At 44.2% G+C, this 14,413-nt stretch overlaps 1 protein-coding gene across 2 annotated transcripts in view; it reads left to right on the forward strand.

The window, feature by feature from the left end:
• Positions 1-14,413, forward strand: part of AGK (acylglycerol kinase) — a 74,750-nt gene that overhangs the window by 14,257 nt on the left and 46,080 nt on the right. For both annotated transcript variants that reach the window (XM_049774979.1, XM_049774985.1), the window contains exons 3-4: positions 9,204-9,243; positions 12,777-12,856. In XM_049774979.1, coding sequence (XP_049630936.1) covers positions 9,204-9,243; positions 12,777-12,856 — 120 coding nt within the window. The remainder of the gene's footprint in view (positions 1-9,203; positions 9,244-12,776; positions 12,857-14,413) is intronic.

Genomic DNA, 14,413 nt, shown 5'->3' on the forward strand with positions numbered 1-14,413 from the left:
CCAGGAGTGATTCCCTGAGTACTGCTTAGTATGGCCCCAAAATACAAACAAAAACAAACAAACAAAAAGAATATAAATCCTTGGAGCTGGAGAGATAGTATAGGGATGAGGCACTGGCTCTGTGGTCAACCTTAGTTTGATCCCTGGCCCCACATATGTATGTTCACCTGAACACAGAACAAGGAATAAGTCCTTACGCATTGCGAGGTTAGGCCCCCAATCAGACAAACTAAAGGAACATAGGACCTTGCATTGTTAATCACCACCAACTGAAGAAAGACACTAGGGGATAACACTTGTGTGCAATATACCACTGACATCTGGTGATTAGTGTGAGTGGTGCCATGCTGCCTTTGACCTTCATGTCTGATGGTACTTTGTTAGCTGTGTCTTTGCTAATGTTTCACTATTATAATAGGGATGATAGTACTTGAATGCCGGACATACCTGTCAGAATCCTCCTTTTCTCTCTCCTATTTTTTGCATGCTGAGGGCCATTGAAATGAAGTCAGTTACCAATTAATATAACATCATCTGTAGGATTTCTTACCAGTTATGTTATTACCCATGACTCATTGTTCTCAGCTAAGGTATGAAAATAAAAACCCTCAAAGAATCAGGCAGCACTTCCTGGGGAGGCCTGGTAAGAAGAGATGTGTTGGCCTTTAATTACATGAAAGTCTAGGCCAAAACATCAAAAAATCCTTTCATCAGTGTTTTGAACTAAAGAGATAGTAGAGTGGTTAGGGCACTTGCATTGCAAGCAGTTGACCCAGGTTTAATCCCTGGCTCCCCATGTTGTGCCCTTCACTCTGTCAGGAGTGAGCTTGAGCACAGAGCCCTGAACACCACCATGTATATGTATATGTGGCCCAAACATCACTGGTGGTTTAGCATTTCTAACCTCTCACACCTCCTGTTTTCTCCTAACTACCCACATGGATGATCCATTTTTTTCCCCTTCTGGTGGTAGCAGTGCTCTGGATTGAACACAGTTTCCCAGATACGAGGCTCTACTTGAGAAGCATCTCCTACCACTTGGCCAACTCTCTGGGGTTGTTGCTCAGTACCCGGGACTGCTTCCTGATTCATCACCATCTTTTCTGGGATGGGGATGTGCTTCTCTGGGCCTTTCTTTCCAAAGGCTTGGCCATCTCTGTGTGTCCTTCCAGAAAGTCTTACCCTCTACCCTCACCTAGGAGTCTCAATTCTCTGATAGTCATGACCATCTTGGCTTCCATTCCCACACCAGTCTGTTGGGCCAAAGCAGCCAGGGGCACCGCTGGATCAGAGGACATGGTTGTTCAAAATCTTGAAACCTAAATTTTGTTCTGTATAAAGCAAAATCTTTGCAGGTGCAGAGGGAAAAGCAGGCAGTAGGGACTACCGAACGATTTGCCTCTAGATGATGGCAAGGAATATCTTTTGGTGGGGAAATGGGATGGCTCAGTGTGATTTTTCTCTCCGTGTAATGTTGTTATTGAAATAACAACTTATCTTATTCTGCAGTCCTAAAGTAATAAATAAAACATTTATGGCTCAGAATAAATCACTTGCCTCTCCAGCAGCAGGCTTGTTCATGTTCTTTTAAGGCCTCGGGCGAGTGGCATCAACAGCTTTTTCATTTCCTAAGCCAGAGCTTCTAATTCTTTTTTTTTTCTGTCAAAGTACCCACATTTTAGCGCCAAGCATATCTATGGGGACCCTTTTTGATCTGTCTGCTTTGGTAGCACCTCTTTTAAATTGCATTTAGCTTTGATTCTCTCTGGAGACAATCTGATGTAGCGGAGAGAGTGAATGTGGAGTGTCTGTTTTGTATGGGCACCGTTCACGTGGGGATGCTGGCTGCAGCCACCTGCTACCTGGAATTGCTCTGCAGACCCCACGCACCCACTGGGACTTGTTCCTGTTCTTACAGGACTTCCCAGGGTGCCCAAAGGAGTTCTTTGCTGGCTTGCTATTTTTTTGGGGGTTTCCTTGATTTTGAAGGTGATTGGCAGTGAGTTAACATGAGCAACAGCCATGCTATCATCTATGCTTTGGGTGTATGATGTTCCTACAACACACCCACCACTGATGTGATGGCACAGATGTGCATTTCAGAGGGGTGCTCATTCCTTTAGTGCCCCTAGATTCCCTCAGAGTTGCTGGCTTTGCCCTGTGCTGGTTAGGCCATGTGAGGCACATTCCAGCACAGGCTGATTTTAGTTAACTGTTCTGCAGTGTTGCCTATCTTCTGGCAGACATTGGCCACTCATTACAGGCATTTACTGAACACTCATATAGACTTGTCTGTATGAGTCTTCTGGGTGCTATGAAGAGTGAAGGGGGAATGATTCATGACTCCAAGACAGACTCTGGATGACAGAGAAGATGAGCGGGGAAAGGGCCTGGGTAATGGTGATTGGCTTCCATTGTTTTCAGGCCTGGATTCAAAGGTCCCATCTTTGCTGGGGAAATTCAGCCCTTTGGGATTGCCTTTTTTCCCAAGGAATAAGCAGTATCAGTGAGATGGTAGGGACAAGAAAAGTTGCTTAATCCTCCCCCCAAACTTGAATTTTCACCACATTTTTCCTTTGATATATAAAATCTGGTCTTAGTTAATTAGCAGTTCACATAACATCTTTTTCTTCTTTGCCCACTGCTTGCTCCACCTGTGAAATCAATCCTCTTATCTATGCTTCTTGTGGCCAAGTGTCCCTAGTCCAGATCTTGTCTCCAATTATTTTAGTTTACGCCTCTGTACTATATACCCCCACCCCCAATACTGGCCATTATCTCAAATCCAAGGCAGCCAGCTAAATGTGTCCTCCTCCCTGGGAACTTGCACCCCTGCTTGTAACCCACGGAGCAATGGGTCTTTCCCCTGAAGTCTCAAGGACAGAAAGGCACCTTTTTCCTTCCCTCAATTCCCAAGCACCTTAGTTTTTCTCCAAGAGCCCTGCTAAGCCAGTCCCCTTCTCTCTGCCCTTCTCACCCCTGCCCAGTCTAGTTGTCGTCCTTGCTGACCTTGCTGCCTTCCTAAGGAGCCTTCCCTTGTGGCCCTCATGTCAATGTCTCCCCACTGCCCTTGTCTTTCCTCTTGTCCTTGCAGTGACCAGGTCCTCCATGTGTTCTCTTGGGTGTTGGCATGTAATCATAGTATACATGGGCAGTGTTGTGGTGCTTGTGTGCTTCCGTGATGTTCCTTGCACACCTTCCAGGGGTCTGGGTGCTAGATGCAGTGTACTTAGTGCATGTGGGAAGCTCCAAGTCTTCCTTCTGACCCCAGCCTTGGTCCCACCACAACCTGAAGGATCCTTTTATAGTATTAACCTACTCATATCATCTTAGTTCTCCTCTTAAAATCCTCTCTGTCTTCTTGGCAAGAAATCCAGTTTCAGGAATAGCCTCAAAGGCTCTTGGGCATCTGGTCTTAGCTGACTTCTCCAGCCTCCTCTCACTCTGCTCACTGTAGACACACTGCCTGCAGCTGTACCCCTGTACGCCCCCAGCCTCAGCAACTCTGCTTTCCTGATTCCTCAGCTGGCCAGGCAGGCTTTTTCTCTGTCAAGATTGGCCTCCCCGTGTTTGCTTTTGATTTTTTTTTCTAGTGCTCTGCTTCAGAGTCATTTCCTGTTAACAACCTTTTCTCTCTGATTCCTACAAGATAAAGTTCGAACCCCCCAATTTGGTGCCTTAAAAGGACACATCAGGCAGATCACAGCAGGAGTGCCTGTTGAATTTTTGTCTTTTCTTCTAAATTTCATGAAGCTGGGGACTTGTGGGGCTCTGGTACCAGTGTAACAGACAGCTTACTCTTTTTAGGAAATCCTATATAAACTGCCAATATATACCAAAACCACTCCTTGCCATGTGGTTGGGACGGAACTTCATTCAAATTTTGACCTTACCTGAGTTTGCTTCACCATCTACTTTTAGGAGAATATTAGGCCTGCACGTAGACAAATGACTCTATGAATATAAAAATTTAATGTTGTGTAAACAGTAGATGACACTAGGAAGTAATGTGATTCACAGTGTTTTAAGTCTACGTGTTTGAATTAATCTGTCTGATTCAGAAGAAATAGCATTTGTTTTCAAGCCTGGTTGGCCGGGCTTGATCCCAGTTCTTCCCTTAGAAATTCCTTGATCACCTGTCACCCTCTCTGAGCTTCAGTTCCTTCATCTGTAAACCAGGAGTGTAGCATTCGCTTTGCTGATGATTATGAGGAGGAGAGATTTATGAAAGCCACTGCTAGAACTCCTGGCATTAGGTAGTTGCTGTATGAATTTTAAGTTATTTTTGCTTTCACCCCAACAATGCTATCATTACTGAAAGAAACAGTTTTAGAGATTCTTGTTTGAAATAGTGTAGAGTGGTGCTACAGCAAAACATCAGAGTTATCAGTCACAAAGAAAGAATTTCTTGGAGAATGTTTGATTTTGACAAACAGCTTGGTACGGGAAGCAAGATCAAGATGGCTAATACCATTTTTGATGTTTAAAAGAATGAAGTCTGATTATAATGAGATCTTTCTTTTGTAGTATCTAAACGGGTTCACCTTCGGGCTTTCTCACACATGGTTTTCCGTGCTCTTCACAGCATTTTCCATTGGGCATATTCAATTCAGGGAATTAATGATCAAAAATACCTTTTGATTTTGAGTAACACTTTGATAAATTCAGAATTGGTAAATTCAGGAGAGATGAGGTCTTTGTTGGTATTCTTAATCAGGAGCTAGCTATCAAATTTTTACTCCCAGCATGAAAGGAACAGAAAAATATTACTGGCACTCCTTGCACTCGTTCTAGATGCTTCCTTCTCAGCAGCAGGCAGAGCCTGAGGGACTGTAAGTCAGATACTCAGCTGAAAAGTCCTAGGCTGTGATACAGTCACACCGAACTTAGAGAAACCAAATGGTGTCAGAGATTGATCAAATAAGGTTCCTGCAGGCAAAACTTGCTCAGAGTGTCTCGACAGCCCCATTCTCCAAATATGAGACTTAGAGAACCATCAAGGGCTTGTGGGAAGGTGTGGTGCCACAGGATGTGTGTGTGTGTGTGGGGGGGGGGAGGCGGATGAGCAGTGGATGGGAGAGAAAGGGTAAGCCATCTACTTGAAAAAAAATGGGAGGCAAGATCATGTCCTAGTACAGTCCAGGGGAGGCTAGAAGCATACTCCAAGGTAGCATGAAAGCTGGATTTGGGAATCAGCTTCAGCCAGTGAGGGTGGTGGCAGTCCTCAGGTCACTCCAGAATCCCCTGTCTTGTGAGCTGGGAGTTCCACATTTTATCATGTCTTTAGGAGGTTGAAGAGGTCATGAAGGCAAGGTATAAAGGACAACTGGTATAAAGGTATAAAGGACACTTCTAAGATTTAAAGAGTTGGTGCCCTTGTCTCTGTTTTTATGGTTAGTGTGTTTTTGGTGTGTTTACGTGGGATTTGTGTGTTTATGGGGTGTGTGTGTATTGTTGTTGGAATGATTGACTGAGAGTGACTGTGAGAGAAGAGCAAAGTGGATAATTGAGTCCTGGGTGGTGGTGATGAACTCCCTTCTGACATCTGACGCCTGAGCCCAGGAGGACTTGCTAGTGTGGGCTGTGCTGCAAAAGGTGTGCTTTTTATGATGGGAAGGATGCAGTGTGCAGGGCTGGTGGCACAGAGTGGATCTTGAATCCCTATTTGAACCACTTGATCTTGAACCACTGACTCTTTTCCAAGTGCGCTTTTCATGGGAGCCAGAAGCTGGCTGCAGTCTGAAATCACGGATCTGGCCTGGAAGGGGCATTTTTTGAAATGCCACTATTTCAGGAGGCAAAAAGTTGTTCATGTTCATACATCTTCCAGCTCAACCCTGAAGATCCAAATCAGATTTGGATTAGTAGGAAAATGCCAAGATGGCTTCTGTAAAGAAGATCTGAAAGGAGCTGCAGTGATAACACAATGATAGGGTGTTTGCCTTGCACACTGATGACCTGGACAGACCCAGGTTCGATCCCTGGCATCCCATATGATACCCCAAGCCTGCCAGGAGCGATTTCTGAGCGCAGAACCAGTAGTAACCCCTGAGTGCCCCTGGGTGTGGCCCAAACCCCTCCCCCCAATCCCCCTTCAAAAAAAAGGTCTAGAAAGAAGTGAACTAGCCCTTTTCCTTTTTCTTCTTTAATTTTGTTTGGAGGCCACACCTGGTTTGCTCATGATTGCTCCTGGGTATGTGCTCAGGGATCACTTGTGATGGGGCTTAGGGACAATATTCAGTGCCAGGGGTTGGACTGGGGTCATTCATATGCAGAAGCAAATGCCCTACCTACTCTGCCCAGCCCTCACTTTCATTTTTCTTTTTCTAAATTGTTAGTTGGTTATTTTGACTGGCTGTTGGTTGACTTAACAGTTAACCACATTGAATTTCTGATCTTAGCAGAGCTATAAGTGTGCATTAGAAAGGACTCTTTTAAGGTGAAGGTTCCAGAAATCTGGAAGCAGTCAGCCATTTAAAATGCTCTTGTGGTATAAATGGCATAAACACACATGGACTCTTCATAGTAAACACAAGTATATTCTGATTGAACGTTAATCTTTTGTAAGACAAACTTGCCTCATGCTAAGAATTTTCCATTCTGCTTGAAGCAGCTTATTCATCCCTTCTCCCTCCCTTCTCAGAGACTACTCCCCCTCGCATTCCCAGGCCAGCCAAGGCCTCCTTGTTATGAAGGCTATTCTGTTTTTCAGCCCAAATGGTTTCATACCAGATAAGGGGGGGTTGGGTAGGAGTTAGGTCATCTGTGAGACGTGAGACACCTGTGTAAGGGATGGACGAAGGGAATGAAAATGAAAATTGAGCCAATCATGTGCACTGTGGAAGTTAAACTGTTTGTATTAACCAGTGAAATACTTAGCCTGTTAACTATACAACCTGCAAGTTAGTTTCATACAGGGCCTTTGTCTCATGACAGAGTGCTCAGCTATAGCTGAATAAACTTCCTTTTGCATTTTACATTATCAGAGGTGGTCTTTGACTTTCAGAACCGGTTGGGTTATCTGCTAGAACCTTAACATTGGACAGTATTATTCTGAGTGAAATGAGTCAGAGGGAGAATGATAGATATGGAATGATCACATTCACTTTTGGACTACTAAAATATATAGTAATAATACCCAAAGACAGTAGTAGAGAGCGAAGAGGACTGATCATTGGGCAGGAAGCTTGCTCCAGAGGGAAGGAGTGCAGTAGGACAAAGAAGGGTCCACTATGACAATGATAGTTGCAAATGACCACACTGGACAAGAACTGGGTGCTGAGAGATATAAAGTAATATACATTAGTAACACTATTGCAAACCATAGTCTAAAAAAAGGAAGGGAGAGAGAGAGGGGACAAAAATGTCTGCCATAGAGGGAACAGGTGAGAGGGAAACTGGGTTGTGAGTGATGTGCACTTTTGAAGGGATGGGTGTTAGAACAGTGTTCCCTCGTCGCCACTTCGCTCTTCATATTTTTGCAGCTTCAGTGCTTCGTGGGTTTTTCCAAAATATTCATCAAAAAATAAAAATGAAAAATACAATCATGTTGGCAGCCACATTGCAGAGCTGTTTTATGTTGATGCGCGAGAGAAGAATCCCTGCATGTCAAAGAAAGAGATGAGTTGACTCAGAGTATATACCACGGGCTCTCATAAAGGCACGTGATCGGTTTCCGGTGTGACATTGACCAATGAGAGTGCGAGTGGATTTATAGTGATCCTTCGTTTTTTATTACTATATAAGGTTTTGTAATCAACCTTATTAATTAGCACTGACATGAAAATTCCTAGGTGCAAATCCTACTTCACGGTTTTTGAGCTTTCTGATCCCCATTAACTGCGAAAAGACGAGGGAACACCATATGACTAAAACTCAGTCATGAACAACTTTGTAACTTTGTATTCATGGTGATTCAATTTAAAAAAAGAAAAGAAAAGAAAAAAGATGACAGGCTCCAAGTTTGGGGATTCTTTTGCTGCCTACCACAGGCATATTGGTTGACACAAATAAGTGCCTTATGGTTCTTGGTGGGTTATAAGTCCAGTGCAGGTCCTTTAAAGGGTTCTCACATTCCCTCACCACTTTCTTCTCTGCAGAGCCACAAGGCTTTTTATTTCCCACATGCTTTTTATTTCTCATTTAACTAGAGATCTTGGTGTTCAGATTGATGTATCCACATGTGATGTTCCCCACTGTTGGCCACCAAAGTCTGTTTCCATCCATCAGCCCATCAGCATCCATTTGGTCCTCTTCCCTCACCACCCAGTTCATAAATAGTCACAACTATGGTGGATCAAAGTCTAAAAAGTTGGTGGTGTTGGTTGTTTTTTGTTGTTGTTTGTTTTGCTACACCCAGCTATGCTCAGAGCTTACTCCTGGCAGGCTTGGGGAAGCGTTTGGGATACTGAAGATCGAACTAGGGATGATGCCATGCAAGGCAAGCACCCTCTCCTCTGTGCTATGACTCTGGCCCCCTACCTGAAAACTTTTTTTTAAGGACCACAGTGTAGTTATATTGGGCCCACCTGAGTTCAGACTCAGCTCCTCCTGTGATCTGAAGTTCCATACTATCAGTCTAATCCTTTTTTTCTTCCCCCATTAAAAATAACATGTCCTGAGGAGGTCTGAGGCTTATTAGGGTTTGAACCTCTGGGAGGGGAGAAAAGAAGAGAGGGAGAGGGAGAGGGAGAGGGAGGGAGGGAGAGAGAGAGAGAGAAAGGAGGAGGAGAAAGGAGAGGGAGGGGAGAAGGAAAGGGGAGAGGGAGAAGAAGAGAGAGATCATTGAGAAAGAGAAGGAGGAGGGAGAGGGAGAAGAGGTAGAGAGAAGGGGAGGGGAGGGGAGGGGTGAGGAAGAAGAAAGAGAGAAGAGAGAGATCATTTACCCTGTCTCCATCATGGGGAACTATAATGGCATTGGTTTTATCCAGAACCGGTTTTCACCTACTTTGTTCAAAGTCCTTAAGAAATGCTCTTTGGGTTTTTTGGGGTCATACTGGCACTGCTCAGGAATTACTCCTGGCAGGCTGGGAGGACCATATGGATGCAGGAAATCAGACTCAGGTTGATCACTTGTGAGGCAAGTGCTCTATCTGCAGTGCTATCGCTCCAGCCCCAGAGTCCCATAGCTTAAAAAAACATCTTTTCCCTTTATGGGCTTTAGCTTGTGGAAGCTAATGTTTATCCCTCTGTTTTCTTTCCAGTGATAATCTACTCAGGAGAGCGGCTTGCCAGGAGGCTCAGGTAGGACCATTCACAGCAATGAGATGAAAACGTGCTTTATCTCCCTGGTGCAGGGTATCCCGGTGCTCCGAGGGCCTGGCACATGCTTGGCATTGGTGCTGGCAGCTGTTGGTTTTTTTTTGGTCCCTATTGTCAAGGGACAAATCAGGCAGGAGCCAGCTCCGAAGGAAATGTGAGGAAGTGACTCATCTGGTGGGCAGCAGCTCCTTGCCCACCCTGTGGACTTTATTTCTTCGAGATCAGGCCCAAGATACCACCCAGAGGACTGGGCACTGGGTGGGAGTTTGGTCTTGTTTGCGATTTGTCCTCAGCAGTTATACTCAGTCCTGAATCTGCTGTGATCTGAATAGTCCCCAAAGGAGTTCAAAGGAGTTCAAAGCAGGTGTTGTATATTGAGAGTCCAGGCTCCTTCAAATGGTGGTTCAGGGGCCAGAGAGTTAGTACAGAGGACAGGGCACTTGCCTTGCTCACAGCTGACCTGGGCTCATTTGTCAACATTTCATTTGATCCCTCAAGCCTGCCAGGGAGTGATCTTTAGTTTAGAGCCAGGAGTCAGCCTTGAACATGGACGGATGTGGCCCCAAAACAAAATAAAATAACTAAACAAAACTGCTGGCTCATCCTTGAGGCCCCATCCCACTCAGTCTCATTATACTGTTTCCACTGTCCCATTTCTGGCCTTTTTAGACTGATGATGATAGTTTGCTTTTTCCTCCACATTCTCAATCATGCCCTGCAGAGGTGCTTTGGTGGCTGAGTTACCTCCCTGTTTGAGAAACACTTGAGGAGGACTGAAGTCATAGCTTGTGGGTCGGGGAGGCCCTTAAATTGATTGACCTTGAAAGGTTTCCAATGACAAATAGATATTAATAGGCCCCCTTAGCATATAATTGCTCAAAATCTGTGTTTTGAGAATCTGTCTTTTTGTTGTATCTCAGGTGGCTCTAAATGATTTGGGAAATCAGTTCAAATAAACATTCATATTCAGTTTGAGGTGAAAGTGGCCCTGACCAGTTTTCTTTCTTTCCATTTTCTTTGTTGTTGTTGTGGTTTTGTTTTGGGGCACACCCAGAGTTGCTCAGGGGCTATTCTGGCTCTTCGCTCAGAAATTACTCTTGGGGCTTTGGGGACCATATTGTTTGCTGGGTATCAAAGCTGGGTCTGCTGCTTATAAGGCAAACTCCCTCCCTGATGTGCTATTGCTTCTGTCACTCTATTGAGTTTTCTATCAGTAACTACAAAGTCCTCTTAGGAAGGAACCTTTTCTGTCTTCTAGAAGTCACAGTTATTGGCCCTCCCCAGTCAGAAATCAAGTCCCTCTGTTCTATCTCTCTACACTTAGTTAGTTTGAGATTAGGGTAGTTAGTTAGGGTAGTTAGATAGTTGGTGTGTGTGTGTGTGTGTGTGTGTGTGTGTGTGTGTGTGTGTGTGTGTGTGTGTGTGTGTGAGTATGTAAAGGGAAGCTCTGGATGATGGTCAGGGAGGTGGCTGGTCTAGAGTCAGCTTAACTCACAGACTCACCACATAATTGTTCTTCTTTCCCTCATGGCTAAGGAGTTCCTGCTGTGTGTGAGCCCAGGCATTCAGCACTGGCATCACCTCTGTGCTTGGGCCCCTGACAGCTGGGCAGGTTTCCTGGGACCTTGAACACATTACCTTAGGCCACAGAGCTGTCTCAGGCTCTCATTTTTCTCCTATCTCAATTTTGCACATTTGTACCTGAATTCTGCCTTCATGACAGACCCCTGCCCACCACCTAATACCTGCAGCTCTGCCCTGTCAGTTGCTTTGCTGCTCATCCTTTTAGCCCAGCATCCTATGCAGCTGGGTGCAGGAGGTGCCCGGCACACCCCTTTCAGTTCCTCAGCTGAGGTCCTCTCTGCTTCTAAGCAATTCTGTACATTCCACTTGCTCTCTAAGGGCTGGCAGCATTGTGTGTAAGGGACTGAGGTAAAGCAATTCTATGTGAACGACTTCTTCCTGAGCCCTGTTTTTCTTATCTATCAGATGAAAGTATTGAGGATCACATGGTCTGTGAGAACTAAGAAGTCAGATGCAGACATGCAAAAGAGGAAAATCCTGGATGCTTAGTAAAATTCAATTGCGTGTTTTTTTTTCCTGGACCAGTTGGTTTTATTTGTCATACAAGTTTTAAAAATGGAAAGACTAATAGAAGATTTAGACAGTTAGTTTTATTTATACATATTTATGTTTATTCTTTGAATTGTTTAAGAATTAAATAATCATGATACAGAGCTAAAAAGTTTTTGATAGCTGAGTTTTGGTTATACAATGTCTTAACATCTGTCCCATCACTAGTGTGTGCATTTCCCACCATTAATTTCCCTAGTTTCCCTCCCAACAACCCCATCCTTACCCCTCAGCCAGACTCTATGGCAGGCATATTTTCTCTCTCTCTCTCTCTCTCTCTCTCTCTCTCTCTCTCTCTCTCTCTCTCTCTCTCTCTCTCTCTCTCTCTCTCTCTCTCTCTCTCACTCACACACACACTGACTGTCACTCACTCACTCTTTCAGACTTCTTTTTTTTTTTTGTTTGTTTGTTTTTGGGCCACACTGGCTGTGTTCAGGGGTTACTCCTAGCTCTCTAGCTCTCTGCTCAGAAATCACTCCTGCAGGCATGGGGGACCACATGGGTTGCCAGGATGCAAACCACCTTTGGTCCTGGGTCAGCTACTTGTAAGGCAAATGCCCTACTGCTGTGCTATCTCTCCGGCCCCTTTTTCAGACATTTTTAATTCTTGTTTGTTTTGTTTGGGTTTTTTTGTGGGGGCACATTCGATAATGCTCAGGGGTTACTCCTGGCCATGTGCTCAGGAATTGCTCCTGGCTTGGGGACCATATGGGATGCTGGGGGATCGAACCGCAGTCCATCCTAGGTTAGAGCGCGTAAGGCAGATGCCCTACTGCTTGTGCCACCACTCCGGCCTCTGTTTTGTTTTATTTTTGTTGGGGGTTAGTGACCAGCAAGCATTCATTGCTCGGTGTTCCTCTTGCTGATGTGGTGTTTGTGGGACCCTGTAAGTGCCAGAGGTCAAAGTGGGGCCTCTTGCATGCAAGGCTCGTGCTTTAGTCCTTTCTGCCATCTCTTTAACCCTATTAGTTTTTTTTTATATGTGTGAAGATATCTTGATAACACAATATACGAATGAATGAGCTTTGTCAAGAGATTATACTCAGAAACCAGAGACAAATGAATTTAAACTTCTTTTCTGACAGACTACGGCTTTTACTAGTCATGTATCTCATAAAGAAAAAACATAATTCTAGTACTTGAAGCAGGATTTAAAAAAAATGATTACAGTACAAAATCCAGTGTCTTGTCACTAATGGTATGCTATTTTCATGGTGTTTCGATCAATATGAAATCATGAAAGAAAAGACTTTTTTGGAGGGGTCTCAGAGTAGATACCATTTAAGTTGGAAGTAAATTGTTTTTCCTGAATGTACAAATACCATGTGATCACTAATGGAATGAATGAACTTTAATTGGAACTTTTCTTTGCTCTCTTTTAGGTTTTTGGCAATCAGCTCATTCCTCCAAATGCACAAGTAAAGAAGGCCACTGTCTTTCTCAACCCTGCGGCTTGCAAAGGGTAACTTCATTCATGCTCAGTCAGGTCTGGGTTTCAGGTGTGGGAGAATTCAATCAGGCAGCTGATTGCATTGTGTGAACTGGAAGCAGTAGATGTGATCCTATATCACAATCCTTGCAATACAACAAGATTCCCTTGCAGCCCAGAAAGAACAACTCTAATGAGAAATTTCTCTCTCTCTCTTTCTCTCTCCCTTTTTATATGAATGTCTTCAATTTATTTATTTTAGAAAACAAAGGTTTATCAATGGATGCCGTACGGCAGGATGTCATGAATTCAAACAAGTTAATAAGTAATATAGTCTCATCAAAGCCTTTACTAACCAGTTCAAAGTAGAAAAGTATTTCCTGCCTACTTTTGAACTCAAGACACATTCGGGAAAAAAATAGATATTTATAAAATTAAAATGCCAACCTATTTCCACCACCTGTTGGTCTTATCACCTAACCCAACTCTGGTTTATTTGAGCAATTACTAATAAGAATGATGCACAGAGGGTGAGGGGGGAAAAAGAATGATGCACATTTTCCTGCACTGCCTCCATTTTATATGAAGCAATGATTAAAAAAAGTTTTAGAGCTGGAGAGATAGCACCAGTGGTAGGGTGTTTGCCTTGCATGTGGCCAACCCAGGAGACTGTGGTTCAATTCCCAGCATCCCATATGGTCCCCTGAGCCTGCCAGATGCAATTTCTGGACGCAGAGCTAGAAGTAACCCCTGAACACCACTGGGTGTAATCCAAAAACAAAACAAAACAAAAATGAAAGATTTAAAAAAATGCCTGGTGGAGCCGGAGAGATAGAACAACAATAAGGTGTTTGCCTTGCATGCGGAAGGCCCGTGGTTTGAATCCCGGCATTCCATATGGTCCCCCGTGCCTGCCAGGGGCGATTTCTGAGCATAGAGCCAAGAGTAACCCCTGAGTGGTACCGGGTTTGACCCAAAAACCAAAAAAAAAAAAAAAAAAAATGCCTGGTAGTGTTCAGGGCTTTCTTACTCCTGGTTTTGCACTCAGTAATTATTCCTGGTGGAGCTCAGGAGACAATAGGTAGTATTGGAGATCAAATTCAGATCGGCTGCATGCAAGACAGGTTCTCTCCCCACTGTACTACCTTTTGTCCTGAGACAGGACTCTTTTTTTTTTTGTTTGTTTTTGTTTTTGGGTCACACCCGGCTGTGCTCAGGGGTTACTCCTGTCTCTATGTTCAGAAATCGCTCCTGGCAGGCTTGGAGGATCATATGGGATGCTGGGATTCGAAGCTCCATCCTTCTGCATGCAAGGCAAATGCCCTACCTCCATGCTATATCTCCGGCCCCGAGACAGAACTCTTAGTTTATATTTTTCATTTTTTATTTAGTTAAAGAACCAGGATTTGTTTTTTAAATATTTTTGAGCCTAATGTGAATTACGTCTCTCTTACAGTTGTATTTCAGGTATAAAGTGACTGTGAATTTCAGCCATTCCCAACACCAGTGTTGACCTCCTGCTGCCACTGTTCCCAGTGTGCATCCCATATCTCCACCCTTAGGCCCCTGGACTGCTAGTGTAACAGGTCA

The sequence above is a fragment of the Suncus etruscus genome, chromosome 1 (genome assembly GCF_024139225.1).
Source record: "Suncus etruscus isolate mSunEtr1 chromosome 1, mSunEtr1.pri.cur, whole genome shotgun sequence".
In the NCBI taxonomy this organism is placed as follows: domain Eukaryota; kingdom Metazoa; phylum Chordata; class Mammalia; order Eulipotyphla; family Soricidae; genus Suncus; species Suncus etruscus.